The sequence below is a fragment of the Neophocaena asiaeorientalis genome, unplaced genomic scaffold (genome assembly GCF_003031525.2).
Source record: "Neophocaena asiaeorientalis asiaeorientalis breed wild unplaced genomic scaffold, Neophocaena_asiaeorientalis_V1.1 scaffold225, whole genome shotgun sequence".
Taxonomy (NCBI): Eukaryota; Metazoa; Chordata; class Mammalia; order Artiodactyla; family Phocoenidae; genus Neophocaena; species Neophocaena asiaeorientalis.
This window is the reverse complement of record NW_020172364.1, coordinates 2,240,195-2,261,672: the sequence shown is the minus strand read 5'-3', so window position 1 is coordinate 2,261,672 and position 21,478 is coordinate 2,240,195. Positions and strand designations below refer to the sequence as shown.

The 21,478-nt window shown below is 39.6% G+C and overlaps 1 protein-coding gene across 2 annotated transcripts in view; it reads left to right on the top strand.

Moving 5' to 3' along the window:
• Positions 1-21,478, top strand: part of MCCC1 (methylcrotonyl-CoA carboxylase subunit 1) — a 63,202-nt gene that overhangs the window by 24,465 nt on the left and 17,259 nt on the right. For both annotated transcript variants that reach the window (XM_024768847.1, XM_024768857.1), the window contains 5 exons: positions 5,287-5,398; positions 6,959-7,040; positions 14,864-14,991; positions 18,169-18,352; positions 20,580-20,689. In XM_024768847.1, the coding sequence (XP_024624615.1) occupies positions 5,287-5,398; positions 6,959-7,040; positions 14,864-14,991; positions 18,169-18,352; positions 20,580-20,689 (616 nt within the window). The remainder of the gene's footprint in view (positions 1-5,286; positions 5,399-6,958; positions 7,041-14,863; positions 14,992-18,168; positions 18,353-20,579; positions 20,690-21,478) is intronic.

The window sequence follows — 21,478 nt, the reverse complement described above, 5'->3', positions numbered from 1 at the left end:
TTGTGGATTTTTTGATGATGGCTGCTCTGACCGGGGTGAGGTGATGCCTCATTGTAGTTTTGATTTGCATTTCTCAGTTGCACTGTTTTTATGTGAAAAAGAAATGGGACTTTTTTTTTTTTTTTTTTAACCTTTGGGTAAAACCTATAGGGAGGTCTATTTTAGTTAGATCTTTGTAACACAGCAGGTGAGGGAAAGTTTTGCGAATGTTTTTAAAAACAGTTGAGCGAGGGGGAGATGTTTCCAGAGGGTTGTGGAGTCTCCTCTGGGCCGAACCATGGCAGCCACGCAGGCCACTCCTGCTCTGTCCAGTGGAAGACTGGCTACTGCATGTTCATCTTACTGATAAAACTTCTAGGAGGCAAATATTTGTCAAAGCCAATGCCATGGGGCTTCCCTGGTGGCACAGTGGTGAAGAATCCATCTGCCAATGCGCGGGACACGGGTTCAAGCCCTGGTCCAGGAAGATCCCACATGCCGCGGAGCAACTAAGCCCGTGTGCCACAACTACTGAGCCTGCGCTCTAGAGCCCGTGCTCCACAACAAGAGAAGCCACCGCAATGAGAAGCCCACGCACCTCAACGAAGGGTAGCCCCCACTCGCGGCAACTAGAGAAAAGCCCATGCACAGCAACAAAGACCCAACGCAGCCAATAAATAAATAAATAAAATCTATTTTAAAAAACTGTGAATAGGAAAATAAAAACTTTAGAACTCTTAGAAAATATCAAGGCATTCCTACTAGAAACCAGCTGCATCTGTCCATCTAGCCAGACCCCAGCAGTGGCTGAATTGGAGTGACTGGGATTTGATGTACTTCTTGGTTCTCAGACACTGTGCTCCAGAATCTCTAAGTTAGATAAAGCAACACAGAAAAGGATCATCAGAAAAAGGAAACTAACAAGGGTGATTTGACAACCGCAGAAATCCTAACAGAACACAGATCCTCAATGAGCTTCCCTTGTAAACAACCAAAGGAAAGTGTTTCCGACTTCTGAGAAGTCAGGAAAGAGCTATGTTGTGCTCCTGGTGTGGCCCCCGTATGTTCACTTCAGAACCTAGAGTTCCTGCTCTAGTGCCTTCTTCCCTGGAGCAGCTAAAGGATAAGGGAGAGTCAGCGGACGTGGTAAAGTTTTACAATTGGAATTTGAAAAACAAACAGCTCAGCTCCAACATGCAAAGAGCATAGAAGTTGTTACACCCAAAAAGCAAGTAAAAATCTGAACAAAATAAAAATCAATGAATTTTAGACCCATCAGAGAACTGAGGCCACAAGGCAAACCACCACCCTGAAATCTGGGCAGGCAAGTGAAGACAGCAAATCACAGCCAAGATCAGCTAACCTGGAGCAGAAGCTGCAGGAGCCATAACCTGATAGGGACACTTAAATGGGAATTTTGACAAATTACTAGAGGCTGCGTGCGGACTGGCTTGATGGTGAGGGCCCAGTGTTAGGGGGAACCCCAAATTTTCATAGATTTTTCCTCCAAGGACACCACCAAGTTCTCAAAGTGAAAATCCAAGAAAAATTCCCTCACATTTTGGGGCAGGAGGAGGAAAAAAGAAACCATTCTGAAATAGACCCAGAGCTGTCTGTTCTCCCTACCAAAGGCCAGCACTCTAAGGGAAACTTTGCCAGAGCCTTTTCTGTCCCGGGGGAAGGGCAGTTAGCCAACTCTAGTCTTCCTGTTTCACGTAAGGGAAGAAAAAAAAAAAAAAGCTAAGAAACACTTCTGAGGCACACAGGGACACAGACCCACTGAAAGACCGAGATTTAATCCTAAGATTATAGAATGCTTTCCCTCGCCCACACCCTACTGCCATGTCACCAGGGCTCCTATATAATAACCAGGTTACAACCGAAAGAGCTGCAAGACACAGACTCTGATTAAGGAGTTCTTAGGGAAACCCAAAGACAAAAGGAGAAAAAACAAAACAAGGACGCTAGAGGGAACTGAAGCCTCTGGCACCTGTAGCTACTGCAGACATTAAACACAGCCTGCCTCCTAGCCAGGCTAACATAAAATCTCACATGAAAGTTTTGTTCACCTCAGTTCCTGTTCTGTGACACATTAGGCCTGGCATTTAACCAAAAAAAATTACAGGGCGTGCTAAAAGACAAGAAAAGCATGGTCTGAAGAGAAAAAGCAAGCATCAGAACCAGACTGAAATATGACACAAATTTTGGAATTATCCGGTTTAGAATTTAAAGTAACTAATATGTTAAGGGCCCTAATGGAGCAGTAGGTGACATGCAAGAACATATGGGTAATGTAAGCAGAGAGATGGAAACTCTAAGAAAAAAAATCAAAAGAAAATGCCAGGAATCAGAAACATTGTAACAGAAATGAGGAATGCATTTGATGGACTCAGGGTAGACTGGACACAGCTGAGAAAAGAAACAGTGACCTTGAACTTGTGTCAGTGGAAACTTCCCAAATTGAAATGCAAAGAGAAATAATGAAAACAAACAAACAGAACATAATATCTGAGAATTGTGGGACAATTTTAAAAGGTGTAATATATGCATCATTTGAATACTACAAGGGGAAGAAAGAAAGAGGCAGGAGAAATATTTGAAGTAATAATGGCCAAGATATTTCCAAAATTAATGACATACACCAAATTATAGAACCAGGAAGTTCAGGGTATACCAAAAGCAGGATAAATGTCAAAAAATTTTTGAATCATATTAAAACGGCAGGAAACCAAAGACAAAAAAAGTCTTGAAAAAAGCTACAAGGGAAAAACACCTTATCTATAGAGGAGCAAGGATAAGAAATACATCAGACATAGCTAGTAGGAAGCAGCCACATAGCACAGTGAGTTCAGCTCAGTGCTTTGTGACCACCTAGAGAGGTGGGATAGGGAGGGTGGGACGGAGAAGCAAGAGGGAGGAGATATGGGGATATATGTATATGTATAGCTGTACACTTTGTTGTACAGCAGAAACCTACACACCACTGTAAAGCAATTATACTCCAATAAAAATGTTAAAAAAAAAAAAGAAGAAGAGGGCTTCCCTGGTGGCGCAGTGGTTGGGAGTCCGCCTGACGATGCAGGGGACACGGGTTCGTGCCCCGGTCCAGGAAGATCCCACATGCCGCGGAGCGGCTGGGCCCGTGAGCCATGGCCGCTGAGCCTGCGCGTCCGGAGCCTGTGCTCCGCAACGGGAGAGGCCACAGCAGTGAGAGGCCCGCGTACCGCAAAAAAAAAAAAAAAGAAGAATAGTGGGTCGTGAACAAATTTAAAAAAAAAAGAAATACATCAGACTTAAGAATAGAGTGGACTGTTGAAATAAACACTGCATATTTTCAAGCAAAAAAAAAGAATAGAGTGGAGTAAAATATTTATAAAGGGTTGAAAGAAAAAAAATCAACCTATAAATTCTGTGTCCGGTGAAATTATCCTTCACACTTGAAGGAGAAATAAGGACTTCCTCAGACAAGCAAAAATTGAGGGATTTTGTCACCAGTAGACTTGCTTTACAAGAAATGGTTAAGTTCTTCAGGGAGAAGGAAAATGATGCAGGTCAGAAACTTGGATCTCTTTAAAGAAAGGAAGAGTGATTGAGAAAGAATAAACAAAGGCAAAATAAAATCTCTTGGTTTTTTTATTCTTAATTGATCTCACAGATAAGTTTATTCAAAATAATAATAGCGAGAATGTGTTTGGTGTTAGTAGCTTAAGGGCAAGTAAAAATAGGAGGAAAGATCAAGGAAGCACATCCAAAAGGAAGAAATCAGCTCCTATTATTTTGTCAAGAGAATATGTTGGACAAGTTGGGAAATTTTTAAATGGAACATTCAGTAGAAATGATATATCAAGAAAAAAAATTCTTCCAAGTGGTTTAATGAAGTGTTTCATGAGGTAAACAGAAAGGAAGAGAAATGAGCCACTGTGCTGAAATAGTACATTTATAAGACTTATGGGTTTTTAAAAAAATTTCTTCTATGTTTGACAATTTTTATTTTAAAAACTCAACAGAGGGCTTCCCTGGTGGCGCAGTGGTTGAGAGTCCGCCTGCCGATGCAGCGGACACGGGTTCGTGCCCCGGTCCGGGAAGATCCCACATACCACGGAGCGGCTGGGCCCGTAAGCCACAACTACTGAGCCTGCGCATCTGGAGCCTGTGCTCCGCAACAAGAGAGGCTGCGATAGTGAGAGACCTGCACACCGCAATGAAGAGTGGCCCCCGCTTGCCACAACTAGAGAAAGCCCTCGCACAGAAACGAAGACCCAACACAGCAAAAATAAATAAATTAATTAATAAACTCCTACCCCCAAAATCTTAAAAAAAAAAAAAAAAACTCAACAGAAAAAAAATGTTTGCTGGTCACTCATTTCTGTATTATGGTGGTGAATGTGTGAGGTGATCTACGGTGTGAACATATCAAAATGAATCTCCTGAGAAGAATGCTTTCATGTTCACCAAATGGTCTGTGTTACCCTTATTTTCTTAAGTGTTATGTGCATTTACTCTTTTTTTAAAAAAAATAAAGTTATTTATTTATTTATTTTTGGCTGTGTTGGGTGTTCGTTGCTGCACACGGGCTTTTCTCTAGTTGCAGTGAGCAGGCTTCTCATTGCAGTGGCTTCTCTTGTTGTGGAGCACGGGCTCTAGGCACACGGGCTTCAGTAGTTGTGGCATGAGGGCTCAATAGTTGTGGCGCACGGGCTCTAGAGCGCAGGCTCGGTAGTTGTGGCGCATGGGCTTAGTTGCTCCGCGGCATGTGGGATCTTCCTGGACCAGGGCTCGAACCCATGTCCCCTGCATTGGCAGGTGGATTCTTAACCACTGTGCCACCAGGGAAGTCCTGCATTTACTCTTAATATGATTTCTGATAATTTTACTATTTTACACTCAACATTAAAGTTCCTTATCTTGTTTTTTATGATTTAATGTTAGTATATTCTTAAAAAATGAATGATCCATATAAATTTATTTCTTAACCTTTCTATGGATGAGCCATTATAATTTCCAGTCTGCCTTAGTTTATAAAATCTGACTGTAAGAGTTGCTTTTTTAAAATCCCCTGATCATAAAAATATGTTTTCATTGACTTTTTGAGGATACATGAATTGTGACTGTAACTTGTAATTCTGATGTATTCAGACTTATCAGTCTTTTCCTTGGCAGTTTGTACTTGTGGCTTGCCCCTACTGTGAGGTCATAAATATGGTCTCCAGTGTTTTCTGTCTTTTTTCTCACTCATTTCATATATGTAATTTTTTTTCTTGAATGTTCAACCTGCAAATGGAAGCTTCTCATTGGGTTTTTAAATAGGCATGTGGAAGTCCAGGTGTTTGGTGACCACCATGGCAATGCTGTGTACTTGTTTGAAAGAGACTGTAGTGTACAGAGGAGACATCAGAAGATCATTGAGGAGGCCCCAGGGGTAAGGATCTTGTAAAGAAATTTGTCAACTTCTGTATATTGTAAATCTCAGTCACTGACTTTTGGGTCAGAAATCTGTGAAGCTAGTATTCCCCCAAAGTCCTGCTGAACAACCATTCCCCAGTAGTAATACAGCCTCACTGCAGTGTTGGGGATGAGGAAGGGTTGATATTCTGGGGCTGCCATACTGAGGGCGCACTAAGACCATGATCCTTCTGGGTGGTATCTGGGAAAATCTGCTCTGATCCAAGTAGTATCTGACTTACAGTGAACAGCTACCATTTCCATGCAGATTTTAAATTGTAATTAACTAGCGTGTTTGAGGAATGGAATGGTCTTGTTCATTGAATGTATTTTTTATGAAGAACATTCTTTTAACTGGTGTTTCAGATGTTCCTATATTAGTCATCTTCCGAACTTGAAGGTTATGCTGTATAGAGGAGAGATTTGGATTTGCTCTTATTTGGCCACTTTTGCCCCCTTATAATTGTTTACATCTGAGTCTACCTCTTGATTGACTCAGGTCGTCACCCGGGTCAAGGCCTACTCCTAGGATTACCTATTTTCAGATTCACATTTCTTTGGAATCTGCTACTGCCGTAGGCCTCTTGTCCAAAGTTATATGCATGTTTTTTTCAATATGTATTTCTAAAAGGTCAGAGATCTAAGGTTTCTTATTAATCAGTTAGTTATTCTCATACTGTATTCAAAATTCAGTTTCTGTTGCAGAGTATATTATACCGTCTGAAGTAAATGTCAACAATAATTTCAATAAAGCCTTATTTTCAAGCAGTGACTGCTTAAATAAAAATCTGTAGAGAGCTATTTAACAGTGTTAAAAGGCTTTGCCTACTTATTGATATACATTTTATGAACCTTTTTTTTTTTGGCCGCGCCATGCATGGCACACGGGATCTTATTTCCCTGCGCCCCCTGCAATGGAAGTGCGAAATCTTAACCACTGGACCGCCAGGGAAGTCCCTGAACCTTTCTTATTAACTTGTAATCTCAACATTTACCATTATTCCAAGATAATTATTGGGCATATGACCTAGATTGCTTTATCATCTTGAAACAAATAGAGATTCAAAGTTTTTGTATTGATATATGTAATTTTAAGTGGACATATGATCATGAGAGTTATTTTGGGGAATTCTGTGGCAGTCCAGTGGTTAGGACTAAGTGCTTTCACTGTTGTGGGCCTGGGTTCCATCCCTGGTTGGGGATCTAGGATCCTGCAAGCCGCACAGCACGGCCAAAAAAAAAAAAAAGAAAAGAAAAAAGATAGTCATTTTGTAGGTACAAGGGACAGAGATAAGTCATTATGCTAAGTAATATCTGCAATTCATAGAAATTACTAACAGAATCATTAAACTTTGGTATAGGGACAGTTGAACTGTGGTATAAGACAGTATTTCATGCTGAAATGTACAACATTAGATATTTATCCTTATCTCTTTAATGCAATATTTGATACCTAGAAATGTACTATTGAATCTTAATGGAAACTTCGAGTAGAACAAAGTACTAATGGAAATTTATTTCAAATATCTTTTCATAGCCTGGTATTAAACCTGAAGTAAGAAAAAAGCTCGGAGAAGCTGCGGTCAGAGCCGCTAAAGCTGTAAATTATGTTGGCGCAGGTATGTCATGATTGGCTTCTAACAGAGGAGGAGGAAAATTCATTTGTGTTTTGAAAGGCAAACGAAACATACAGCTTTGAAATCATTGGCTTTCAAACTTTTTTGACTATATCCACATTAAGAAGTACATTTTACGTTGAGAACCAGGATGTAAACGTGTTTATGTTTATATACATGTATAGTGGGGGAAAAACGTCACTAAACAGTACTTAGCCTAATTCTGTATAATGCTATTGGATATTTTCTATCCTATTTTGAAATAAAATCGCTAAAATGATTTTTTTGCATTTTTCAAAATTAGTAAACTTAAATGTTTTAGAGCAGTTTTAGGTTCACAGCACAATTGAGCGGCAAGTTCAAAGAGTTCCCACACCCCCTGTCCCCCCGCAACATAGCCTCCCCCACTGTTGACATCCTGCACCAGAGCAGTGCTTTTGTTACAACTGATGAACCTACATGGACACATCATTATCACCCAGAGTCCATAGTTTACATTAGGGTTCACTCTTGATGTTGTACATTCTGTGAGTTTGGAGAAATATATAATGACACGTGTCCAACATGTATCCACCATTGTAATATCTTACAGAATAGTCTCAGTGCCGTAAATATGCTCTTCATTCCTCCCTGCCTCCAACCCCTGACAACCACTGATCTTTTTTTTGCTTCTAGTTTTGTCTTTTCTAAAATGTTACATAGTTGGAATCATACAGTATATAGCCTTTTCAGGATGGCTTCTTTCACTTAGTAATATGTATTTAAGTTTCCTCCATATCTTTTCATGGCTTGATAGCTCATTTCTGTTTAGTGTTGAATAATATTCCATTGTCTGGATGTACCACAGTTTACTTATCTTCTGACCTACTGAAGGACATCCAAGTTTGGTAATCATAAATAAAGCTACTATAAACATCTGTGTACAGCGTTTTGTGTAGACACAGCTTCAATTCATTTGGGTAAATACCAAGAAGTATGATTGCTGGATCACATGGTAAGCGTATGTTTAGTTTTGTAAGAAACTGCCAAACTGTTCCAAAGTGGCTGTACCATTTTGCATTCCCACCAGCAATGAATGAGAGCTCCTGTTGCTTCACATCCTCGCCAGCATTTGGTGTTGTCAGTGTTTTGGATTTTGGCCCTTCCAAAAGGTGTGTAGCGGTATCTCAGTGTTTTAATTTGCATTTTCCTGATAACATATGATATGGAGCATCTTCTCATATGCTTACTTGCCATCTGTATGTCTTTGGTGAGGTGTCTCTTCAGGTCTTTGCCCATATTTATTTAAAAACTAATTAATTAATTAATTTTTGGCTGTGTTGGGTCTTCGTTTCTGTGCGAGGGCTTTCTCTAGTTGCAGCGAGCGGGGGCCCCTCTTCATCGCGGTGCGCGGGCCTCTCGCTGTCGCGGCCTCTCTTGTTGTGGAGCACAGGCTCCAGACGCGCAGACTCAGTAGTTGTGGCTCACGGGCCTAGTTGCTCTGCGGCATGTGGGATCTTCCCGGACCAGGGCTCAAACCCATGTCCCTTGCATTGGCAGGCAGATTCTCAACCACTGCGCCACCAGGGAAGCCCTGCCCATTTTTTAATTGGGTTGTTTGCTTTCTTATTTTCGAGCTTTAAGGTTTCTTTATATATTAGATAACAGTCCTTCATCAGATGTACCTTTTGCAAATATTTTCTCTCAGTCTGTGGCTAGTTTTTGCATTCTGTTGACATTGTCTTTCACCAAGCAGAAGTTTTTAATTTTAGTGAAGTCCAGTTTATCAATTATTTTTTTTCATGGATCATGCCTTTGCTGTTGTATCTAAAAGGACATCACCATGCTCAAGGTCAACTAGGTTTTTTCCTGTGTCGTCTTCTAGGAGTTTTATGGTTTTGTGTTTTACATTTAGGTCTTTGAACCATTTTGAGTTAATTTTTGTAAGGTCTGTGTTGAGATTTTTTTTGCATGTAGTTGCCCAGTTGTTCCAGCACCGTTTCTTGAAAAGACTGTTTTTTCTCCATTGTATTGCCTTTGCTCCTTTGTCAAAGGTCAGTTGTCTATATTTATGTGGGTCTATTTCTGGACTCTCTATTCTGTTCCACTGATCTATTTCTTCTCTCACTGGTACTTCACTGTTTTGATTACTGTAGCTTTATAGTAAGTCTTGAATTCAGATAGTGTCAGTCTTCCCATTTTGTCATTTTGTCAGACTGAGTTGGTTATTCGGGCCTCTTGCCTCTCCATATAACCGTTAGAATCAGTTTTCTGATATCCACAAAATAACTTGCTGGGATTTTGATTGGGGTTGCATTGACTCTATATAACAAGTTGGGAAGAACTGACGTCTTGACAATGTTGAGTCTTCCTACCCATGAACATGGAATATTTCTCCATTTATTTAATTCTTCTTTGACTTCTTTTACCAGAACTTTATAGTTTCCTCATGTAGATCTTATACATATTCTGTTAGATTTATACCTATTTCATGGGGGAGTGTGCTAATGTAAATAGTATTGTGTTTTTAATTTCAAATTCAACTTGTGTGCTGGTATGTCGGAAAACAATTGACTTTTGTATATTAACCTTGTATCCTGCAACTATGATATGGTCACTTATTAGTTCCAGGAGGTTTTTTTGTCAACTTTTTTGAATTTTTTATAAAGATGATCAAGTCATCTGTGAACAGTCAGTTTTATTTCTTCTTTCCCAATCTATATACCATTTATTTCCTTTTCTTGTCTTACTGTATTAGATAGGACTTCTGGTATGATGTTGAAAAGGAGTCGTGAGAGTGGACATCCTTGCCTTATTTCTGATCTTAGGGGGAAGGCTTCTAGTTTCTCACCATTAAGTATGATGGTAGCTGTAGGTTTTTGTAAATCTTCTTTATCAAATTGAGGAAGTTCCCCTCTGTTCCTGGTTTGTTGAGAGTTTTTATTATAATTGGGTACTAGATTTCATCAGATGCTTTTTCTGCACTTATTGATATGATCACATGGTTTTTCTTTAGCCTGTTGATGTGATAGATTACATTAACTGATTTTCTAATGTTGAACCATCCTTGCATACCTGGGGTAAATCCTACCTGGTCATGGTGGGATTTTTATACATTGTTGGATTTGATTTGCTAATATTTTCCTGAGGATTACTTCATCAGTGTTCTTAAGAGATATTGGTCTGTAGTTTTCTTGTAACATCTTTGGTTTTGGTATTAAGGTAATGCTGGCCTCATAGAATGAGTTAGGAAAAACTCTGTGTTCTGGAAGAGATTGCAGAAAATTGGTATAAATTCTGCCTTCAGTGTTTGGTAGAATTTACCAGTGAACCAATCTGGGCCTGCTGCTTTCTGTTTTGAAGGTTATTAATGATTTATCAATCTGTTTAATAGATATAGGCCTATTTAAACTGTCTGTTTTTTGCTTGTGTGAGTTTTGGCAGATTGTGTCTTTCAAGGAATTGGCCCATTTCATCTAGGTTATTAAATTTGTGAGCATAATGTTGTTAATAATATTCCTTTATTATCTTTTTAATGTTCATAAGGTCTGTGGTGATGTTCCTTCCTTCATGTCTGATATTAGTAATTTCTGTCCTCTTTTTTTCTTAGATAGCCTGTCTAGAGGCTTATCACTTTTATTGATCTTTTCAAAGAACCAACTTTTGGTTTTGTTGATTTTTTTTTCTATTTTCTGTCTTCAGTTTCATGAATTTCTACTCTATTATTTATTTTCTTCTGTTTACCTTGGAATTAATTTGCTTTTCCTTTTTTAGTTTCCTAAAATAGAAGCTTAGATTAATTTTAGATCTTTCTTCTCTTCAAATATATGGATTCAATGCTATGCTTTGCCATCTAAGTACTGCTTTCTATGCATCTCACAAATTTTGAAAAGTTGTATCCTCATTTTCATCTAGTTTAAACAATTTATAGATTTCTTTTGAGATTTCTTCTTTGACACATGTTATTTAGTAGTGTGTTGTTTAATCTGCAAGTATTTGGGGATTTTTTCCAGCTATCTTTCTGTTATGATTTCTAGTTCAATTTATTGATTTTTAGTTTAATTGTGGTCTGAGAGCAGACATTATATGTTATCTATTCTTTTAAATTTGTTAAGGTCTTTCTTTATGGCCCTGAATGTGTTCTGTCATGGTGATTGTTCCGTGCAAGTATGACAATATGTAATCTGATGTTGTTGGATGAATTAGTCTATAGATGTCAATTATTCCATTTTATTGACTGTGCTATTGAGTTCATCTATGTCCTTACTAATATTCTGCCTGCTGGGTTTATCCATTTCTAATAGAGGGGTATTAAAGTCTCCAATTGATTAGTGGATTTATCTATTTATTCTTGCAGTTCTTAGTTTTCACCTGATGTATTTTGACGCCCTGTTTTCAGATGCGTAAACATTAAATATTGTTATGTCTTGGATTATTGACCCTATTTCATTTCCTTCTCTATGAAGAACTTCTTTTAACATTTCTTGCAGGGCAAGTCTACTGCCAATAAATTCTCTCATTTTTTGTTTATCTAAGATAGTCTTTATTTCTCCTTCACTTTGGAAGAATAACTTAACAAGATACAGAATTATAGGTTGATGATTTTTTTTATATACTTGGCTGACTTTCTTGATAGATTTTTGAAATTTATTTATTTATTCATTTATTTATTTATTTTTGGCTTGTTGGGTCTTCATTGCTGCACACGGGCTTTCTCTAGTTGTGGCGAGCAGGGGCTACTCTTCGTTGCAGTGCGCGGGCTTCTCATTGTGGTGGCTTCTTGTTGCGGAGCACGGGCTCTAAGCACACAGGCTTCAGTAGTTGTGGCTTGCTGGCTCTAGAGTGCAGGCTCAGTAGTTGTGGCGCATGGGCTTAGTTGCTCCGCGGCATGTGGGATCTTCCCGGACCAGGGCTCAAACCCGTGTCCCCTGCATTGGCAGGCGGATTCTTCCGTTGCGGAGCACAGGCTCCGGATGCGCAGGCTCCGGATGCGCAGGCTCAGCGGCCATGGCTCATGGGCCCAGCCGCTCCGTGGCATGTGGGATCTTCCCAGACTGGGGCACGAACCCGTGTCCCCTGCATCGGCAGGTGGACTCTCAACCACTGCGCCACCAGGGAAGCCCGGCAGGCGGATTCTCAACCACTGTGCCACCAGGGAAGCCCTTGATGGTTTTTTTAGACAACACTTTAAATAGTTCACTCTGTTGTCCTTGGTTGCATGGTTTCTGAGGAGAAGTCAGATGTAATTCTTATCTTTTCTCCTTTATAAGTAAGGTGTGTTTTTTTTCCTTGGGTTCTTTCAGGATTTTTGATTTTCTGTACTTTGAAAATGGTATTACAGGTATAGTTTGCCTAGGTGTAGTTTTTCTGGCATTTATCCTGCTTTGTGTTCTCTGACCTCCCTGGATTGGTGATTCAGTGTCCAACATTAATTTTTAGTCATTATTGCTTCAGATACTGCTTTTGTTCCTTTCTTTATTTATCTAATGGTATTCCCATTATGCATATGTTACACCTTTTCTAGTTCTCCACAGTTCTTGGATATTCTGTTCTGTTTTTTTGCAGTCTTTTTTCTCTTTGATTTTAATTTTGGAAGTTTCTGTTGTCATATCCTCAAGCTCAGAGATTTTTTCCTTGGCTGTGTGCAATCTACTGATAAGTCCATCAAAGGCATTCTTCATTTCTCTTATGGTATGTTTGATCTGTAGAATTTTTTTTTTCTTTCTTAAAATTTCCATGTCTGGGCTTCCCTGGTGGTGCAGTGGTTGAGAGTCCACCTGCCGATGCAGGGGACACGGGTTCGTGTCCCGGTCCGGGAAGATCCCATGTACCGCGGAGCGGCTGGGCCCGTGAGCCATGGCCGCTGAGCCTGCACATCCGGAGCCTGTGCTCTGCAATGGGAGAGGCCACAACAGTGAGAGGCCTGCGTACCGCAAAAAAAAAAAAAAAAATTTCCATGTCTACTTATATTTAACTGTTCTTACATGTTGTGTACTTTTTCCATTAAAACCCTTAACATATTAATTAAAGGGTTTTTTAATTCTTGTTCTGATAATTCTATCAGATAATTATGATAATTATAATTCTATCATATCTGAGTCTGGTTATGATGCTTTTTCAGTCTCTCTAAACTGTGTTTTTTGCCTCTTAGGATGCCATGTAATTTGTTCTTGATAGCCAGACGTTGATGTACCAGGTAAAGGAACTGTGGTAAATAGGTCTTTAGTAGTGTAGTGTTAGGTACAGGGAAGGTGAAATGTTCTATAGACCTGTGATTTAGTCTAAGTCTTTTGGTGAGCTTGCGCTCTGAACTGTGAACTTCATCAGTGTTTTTCAGTTGGTTTTTGTTTATTTGTTTTTTATTTATTCCCTTATGTGGGACAGAATGGCTAGAGTTGTGTATTTCTCTTCCCTCAATTACATTAATTAGGCCCTGATAAAATCCCAATAGTTTAGGCTGTAATAAAATAGTTTCTCTTAAGGACGAATCTTGTTCAGAAGAACAGAACTCTGGCATACTTCATATGGTTCGTTTTCCCCTCCCACTGCTGGGAACTCAAGGGGTTTTTTCTCCAATGTTCACTGTGAGGACCTGGTAGAGCTTCTGGAGGTAAAACTTATAAAAGTGTTCGGAGCTCCCTATAACTTAGTCCCCCCTGGAGTTTTTAACTCTTGGAACTGTCCACACTGAGCCTCCAGCAATTTGTCAATTACAGTCCAGGTTTTCCTTCTCCAGTATGTGTTCCCACAGAGGTTTTTGCTCATGGGTTTCTGTTCCAATAAGTTGTGAATCTCTGTTTTCACCTTTCTGTCTCTCTAATTTGGGGGGCAGCGGTTTGCCTTGTAACCTCATGTCTGTGATGCTTCTAAGAAGGGTTGTTGATTTTTCATCTTATTCAGCATTTTCTTGCTGTCAGAATGGAATGGCAACTTCTAAGTTCCTTCCATGCTGGGCCAGAAACTGGAAGTCTTCACTAAATTTTTACAATCCACTAATAGGTTGTGATCCACAGTTTGAAAAGCAAGTTTTAAATTATATGGAATTAGCCATTGGCTAAGTGAAAAAAATTCAAACACAAAAGACTGTATACTATATGATTTCATTTATGTGACATTCTAAAAAAAAACTGATAGAAAGCAGGCCAGTGATTGCCTGGAGCTGGGGCCTGGGGAAGGGACTGACTACAAAGGGAACAAGGGAATGTTTTGGATGATGGAAGTATGTTATATTTTCATTGTGGTGGTGGTTATATGACTGTATTCAATTGCTGAAACTCAGCATACAATACTTAAAATAGATAAATTTTACTGTCTGGAATTATACCTTAATAAAATTGGGGGAAGTGTAGTACTTAATAGAATGTCACTAGATAAGACATTAACATAGTGTTTAGTTACTAAGTAATCTCCCGGTGGGTCACTAGAAACAGGACTTTTAAAGACACTTCCAAAGCACACAGGAGAAAAAATGTTGTGTTTTCCTCCACAGAGTTAGAGTGAGATGGGATGTCACAGTGAGGTTTCCAGGGATCTTGGTACACAGAAGCAGTAACACATGGTCCAACCATGTTCTGACTGCTACAACAGTTGAGACTGATTTATAACCTGGACTTACCATTTGCTTGAAACCCCAAATATACTTTTCTATTGTTAAATTTCATGTGGCTCCATATTTTTGATGGAGAATCATTTGCTGCTGCAAAATGTGAGATGTTTTCTTCATGAAATGCAAAATGTTTACCATTGAATGAAGGCAGCTGTAAAACTTGATATAATCTATCAAGAAAGATTTTGATTCCTACTGATTGTATACTGTTGAAATGTGACCCACTGTGTTTTGTATTTAGGAACCGTGGAGTTTATTATGGACTCAAAGCACAATTTCTACTTCATGGAGATGAATACAAGGCTGCAAGTGGAACATCCTGTTACTGAGATGATCACAGGAACTGACTTGGTGGAATGGCAGCTTAGGGTGGGAGTAATTTTTCTGTTAAAAATCAGTGTCGAGGGGCTTCCCTGGTGGCGCAGTGGTTGAGAGTCCGCCTGCCGATGCAGGGGACACGGGTTCGTGCCCCGGTCCGGGAAGATCCCACATGCCGCAAAGCGGCTGGGCCCGTGAGCCATGGCCGCTGAGCCTGCACGTCTGGAGCCTGTGCTCCACAACGGGAGAGGCCACAACAGTGAGGGGCCCGCGTACCGGGAGAAAAAAAAAAAAAAATCAGTGTCAAGAATACATTCCCTTCTTAAAACCTCTTAAAAGGAGGCATTGCTTTGGACAAGGGTTCAATTCTTAGTGGTTTTCATGAGGATAGGAAAATGGGAGGTTAAAGGTGGCATTACATTTGATGCACTTTATGGACTCAGATTCCTAATCTGTCACTTACCATCTTTCCCCCTTAGACATGGGGCAGCCAGCAGGCGAACTGCTGTCACTGAGGCTTGCTTGTGACCACACTGTCTCAACACAAAGCCTTGTGCCCTGAGACCACATCATTCAGGTCCAGGCCATTATGAGATTTTAGAGGCAGGACAGATGCTAGCCAAGGTGAAATAAGCTAAGGAAAAGATGGGAATGAAGAGCCAAGGGAAGGGTCTAGATTAACAGAGGGGTCCACGTGCAAGTGCTGACAGACTGTTGATGGCCCATGAAGGGATAAATGTAGCCGTTCAGAGTAAATGTTTAGAAAATTTTAGAGCACTTTAACATTTCTGTGACACATCTACTGAATTTTACTGAAGTCTTAAGTCTACAGCTGTTCTTCACTGGCCTGAATCTGAGTTCTACAAGCTTATTCCTTCAAATATTAATGATAATAACTTAGTCTGTTTTGTTCTCTTTACTGAAAACAGTAGATTTTTACAACCTGTTGTTTAATATAAAAAATGTTTTGATTCTTCCCATCCAAGAACATGGTATATCTCTCCATCTATTTGTATCATCTTTAATTTCTTTCATCAGTGTCTTATAATTTTCTGCATACAGGTCTTTCGTCAAGGAGTATGAATATTCTTGATCTCTGTAGGATTCTTGGTTCTTTATATATCCTGAAACGAAATTATTTTTTCCACATTGTGATGCTAAAGTCGTGATTATTTTGATAATTTTGTCTTTGCAGAACTTCTGTGGACAATAATATAACGTTCCTTTTGCTGGTTCATTGGGGATGATTGGTGGTTTTAATTAAGCCATAAGATTCTTCTGGGCCTTCTGGGCATTGGGAGCTAATGAAAACCAGGCACATCAGGCTAGTAAGTGTTAGTAAGTGTCAGGAAAACTGTAGCGGGTTTAGAAACTTTTGGAAAGAGCGCTTATGTTTCCAGAATTCAAGGAAAAGAATATTTTTTTCTGAAGCAGTAACCACGAGAGTCCAGAATTTTGAAATCATGAAGGATAAAGGGTTTCCAAGGATTAAAGAGGAGAAAGCTTTTGGACATTAGGGGGACCAGCAGACATTTATTTCTGCAAGTCAAGAAACTGTAAGAGCTTTAGAAAGAAAAATAGGCTTTTATCATCTGGGGAGGGTTTCTAGAACTTAGGGATGCCATTGGACCCTGTTTACAGTGTTCAAGGTACTTTGGAGTCTGGCTTCCAAACAGAGGTAAAACAAGGGGCCTCTCCATGTGGTGAGGCAAGAGTTCAAGCTCCAGGACCTGTCTCTGGAGTCACCAGCTTCCTAGAGCAAGGGTGCAATGATGTGAGCTCCCAGGCTGCAGGTTCAGATGGTTAGTGGTTTCAGGAGACGCTGGTGAAATATCCAAGGTCCAGGGCTTCCAAAGAGTCAATGTCTAAGCCCCAGAGAACTCAGATGGTACAAATTTCTAAGTACCCAGAGGCATGGTTGGGTTAGTCTCTTCTGGGCCCATATAGAAGCCAACTTCAGAGGAAAACAGATAGGCAAAGATAGCCAGGTTGAGATTGCGCTATATAGTCAGCAATAAGATCACATCTTAGAATAGAGACATATGGTCATTCTTTTCCTTTTTTATACTAAAACAAATAGAATTCTATTTTTTTTTGAAATAGAATTCTTTATTAGAACATTAAAGAGTATATTATTATAAAGGATAAGAATGAAATAATAATAGCTAACACTTACATAGTGCTTACTTTATGTCAGGCATTTTTCTCTGAAGCATTAAGAGGTTACAGAAATTTACCCAGAATATGAGTATGCCCAGAACAGAATAAGTATAGAGACAAAATTTGAACCCAGGCAATACGGCTGCAGAGTCTTTGGTTCCAAACACCATGGCATGAAGCCATTCAATTTAGTCCATTTTCCTTTCATTTTCACTGTTGTGGTTCCTGATTTTTCTTATCTACAGATTTAAAGAGGTGAGACCTTTGCTTGTTTTACACTTACCTATCTAGTTCAGTGTGCTGCTAAGTTAGAGTTTTTCCCTGTATCTTTTGCCATCTCAGTTTGTCATTTTCTCATCTTTGAGGAAAACTTAAGGGAAGAGAGAAGAGAGTGACAGTGTGCCCTCCAATAGCCTTTTCCAAGTTATATTAGTTGAAGAGAGAGATTTGTTGTATTAGTATATAAGAGCCAAAATAATAATAATTACAGTAGTGGTAAACAATGCTGATCATCCTGTTTATAATCTGGTATCTTGCAATAAACATAACAAAATTTTAAAAACATCATGTTCCCCTGTTTGTTTTGCTTGATCACTTGGTGATGAAGATGACAAAGATGACTAATGCCACGCTTTAGGCATAGCTGTGAAAATAGTCCTAAACACCAACTAATAATTTACTATAAAAAAGCTTGATTTGGTAACTGAGTGCTAATGTTTTAAATGAAAACTGAGAATATCTTGCCAGTAAGAAATTTCAGTTTTCATTATATTGAAAAAGCACTGATACTTATATTTGTGATTTAGTCATTGGTTTGCCTGTTTTCTCTATTTAAAAATTCTAGAAACCCATTGTAATTAGTACAGTATTTTCAAGCTGCATCTGCTTTTTAATCTACTTTTGCTTTTGCCCAATACTCGAGTAAGTGGATAAAATAAGAGTTTTTATTTGGCTTCATTATAAGGTCCTGATGTACATTTTACGTAGAAAAGGATAAGACCGTCGACTAAGTCTCATAGCTGCTAGAAGGTAGATATTCATAAGAAGCACATACTCTTCTTTTACCAGATTGCAGCAGGAGAGAAGATTCCTTTGAGCCAGGAAGAGATAACTCTGCGAGGCCATGCCTTTGAAGCTAGAATATATGCAGAAGATCCTAACAATAACTTCATGCCAGGGGCTGGACCATTAGTGCATCTCTCCACCCCTCGAGCAGACCTTGCCACTAGGATTGAAACTGGAGTACGGCAAGGTAAAGTGAAATAAAGCAAAAAGTCTCAGTGTTTAAAAATTGTTAGTACATTATTGGTTTTGTATGGGGTCTTTTCCCTATGTCTTGTGGATATACCTAGTGTGCTTTAAAAATAAAGGATTTAATTGATTTCTCTGTAATCTTTACTTTTCCTTCTGGAATAGTCATTTTTAAAGAATAACTAGTATTTTTAAGCAGTACTACTCTCTTTTTTGAAATGCAGCAGCACTTAGTGAAGCCTAAGCCACAAATACTTTGTGGGTACTGTTTTATATTTTTTACTTTGCCTAGTTCCAAATACAATTTAAGGTGACTGATAACTGCTATGTCCAAGGCACTCTGCCTTCAAGGTACTGAAAGTCAAGCTGAAAAATTAATAAATAAATTTAGTGCAAGCTAAACAGTAATAAATAAAAGAAAGAAAAGAAAAAAAATGACAGTGCAAGAACTATCACGATTCACATATGATTAATAATGATGGTCATAACAGTTATTTACTACTTGCTATGTACAGGCACTGTTCTAGGTGATTTTTCTACCTGGGCTCCTTTAACTATGAGAACTACCCTATGAATAGATGTTATTATCACTCCCATTTTCCAGATGAGGAAGCCAGGGCACAGAGAAGTGACTTGTCCAAGGTCACCCTTGGAGCCAAGATTCAGACCCAGTCATTCTGGCTCCAGGTTTTATGCTCTGAGCCACCACTGTCTACTGCCACCTTAACTTTAGTTGCCAGAGAAGTTATACAGATGGTGAGTGATAAAATACAGCAATTCTTGGAATAACAGGTTATGTTAGGCTGGTATAATCAGGACACGCTTCTAAGAGGAAGTCTGGAGTGGATTTGAGTAGGCAGATTTAACAGCATACAGAAAGGTAAAGAAAAGAGGATTTAACTAAAGATGTGTTTGAAGAACTGTGAGAAAATATGTGGCTGGAGAAAAGGGTTCAGGAGAGTGAGTAGTTGGAGATATGACTGGAGATACAGAATGAAAGCAAATTGTATAGGGTCTGGAAAGCCAGAATGAATGAGGACTTCTTAATGATAAACTGGCAGCATTTTGAGAGTTCTGGCTAACCCACAGCAAGATTTGGTAGTCAGTAAATTTTTTCATATCAGCGGCACATCATAGAGAGAAGAGGGAACTTGCAATAGAAAAAAGAAATCTGTGAGGCAAGCAAAGCTTGCAATATACTTTAATAAAGGTGCTCAAAGGATAACAGAGATATAATTCTAAAACAGACTCCCAGATTCACATCCTGGCACTGAGGAGGATAATCTAGTCTAGGAAGATTTCCCCAACCCTCCTCTTTTGTGTTCCCTGAGTCCCTTGTGTATTCCTTGGGCATTGCCCTTTTATATTATCTTATGATGATCTTTTACTCGTTGTCTAGCTTCTCCATTAGACTATAAGTGTCTTAAGAGAGGGACTATGTCTTCTATGTTATAATTGCAGGACTTTGCTCAACCCTAGACCTAGAAGGTGTTCAATATGTGTTGGTAGGTGGGTGGGTGGATGGATGGGTGGATAAGGGAGTGTGATCTAACCCCTTGATTCTACAGATGAAAACTCTGGGGTTCAGAGGGGTCCAGTGGCCTGTCAAAATCACAGAAAGGTCCTAGAACAGTATTCTATGTAATACACCACATCCTTTTGTCTTGAACCATTCTAACCAGTGAGATGTGCATGGTTCACATTCTTGTTCTCTGTGACTCTGGTCACAGTAATGACAGCTGCTATTTGTTTATCAGCTCTGCCAGGTATGGCATTTGACACTTGATTGTCAATCCTCCCAACAAGCATATAGGATAGAGGAATTATTGTCCTTTTTTTCTGATGAGGAAACTGAGGGGGTGGAGGGAAGGAAATGCCAAAGACAGAAGTGATTGTGATATGATAGGGTAGAGGGAGTTTGTACTGACTTCCTAAAATGAGAAGGGAAAAGAAGATTCAGACAAAGATAAGGTGAGGAAAACCAGCCTGTGTGTCATTGAATGACTATTTGGGGCGTGGTGCTCTTGGATGGCCACACCCTCCTTAACAGCTTCTGTTTTTAAACCCCCGTGAGCCTCAGTTCCTAATGAATAAAATGGTGGTAAGGATATCTGTGGTGCAGGAGTTTGTGAGGATTAAGTGTGAAATGTACATAAAGCCCCAGGAGAATGTCTTACTTATCATATTTTCTCTCTTTAACTTTGGTTACTGTGGTTTTTCAATTTCAGGAGATGAAGTTTCAGTGCATTATGACCCCATGATTGCAAAGCTGGTTGTGTGGGCTGCAGATCGCCAGGCAGCCTTGACGAAACTGCAGTACAGCCTTCGACAGTACAGCGTGAGTGACCTGGGGCTGTGTCAGTGGCCCTGTTGTTCTCTGCATCTCTGCAGCCAAGCTTGGTCAACTTTGTCCTTGTCAACTTATTTCCTCCAATTACCCATATGTCACTAACAGAATAATTTCACATGGGAGAATTTCCCATGGGTCAGAATAGAGTTTGAGGACTTCTTAATTTCAGCTAGCAAAGAAAGATTGCAAGACTAAAACTATTAGCATCGGTGTTAACCTCAGTATGAAATTTCTGTTCATCCTGTAGATGAGGCCACGACACGCGTGTGGCCTATAGTCTGGTGTTATTTTCTGTGAAGGAAGATAATTATGTTCAGTCTTATCCATTTAAAAGAGTTTGTTGCTTTTCTGTAGCCATTCATTTTCTTGGTGCAGTAAGTCCCGTACCACATTGATTTAGCTTCATAGAAGGACTTCTTATTAACCCATGATATTCAAATTATTATATATCGTGAATTTGATCAAACTTCCTTTTTCTGTGGCTCCACCCACACTGGCCTCTTTGCTACTCCTTAGACCCCCCAGCATGGAGCCATGTGTTCCCGTTCTCCCTTCCAGAATATTCTTCCCCCACATGACTGCCTCCTCACCATCCTGAGCCCTGCTCACTGTGACCCTCAGAGTCCTCCAGGCCACCCCACAGAACCCTTTGCGTTCTCTCTTCCTTTAGCCAGCCTTCTTTTTCTTCATATCACCTGCCATTATATTAGATATTTGTTTATAGATATTGCTGTCATGTGTCCCTTAAATGTGGAGGCAAGGACTGTGTTTTGTTCC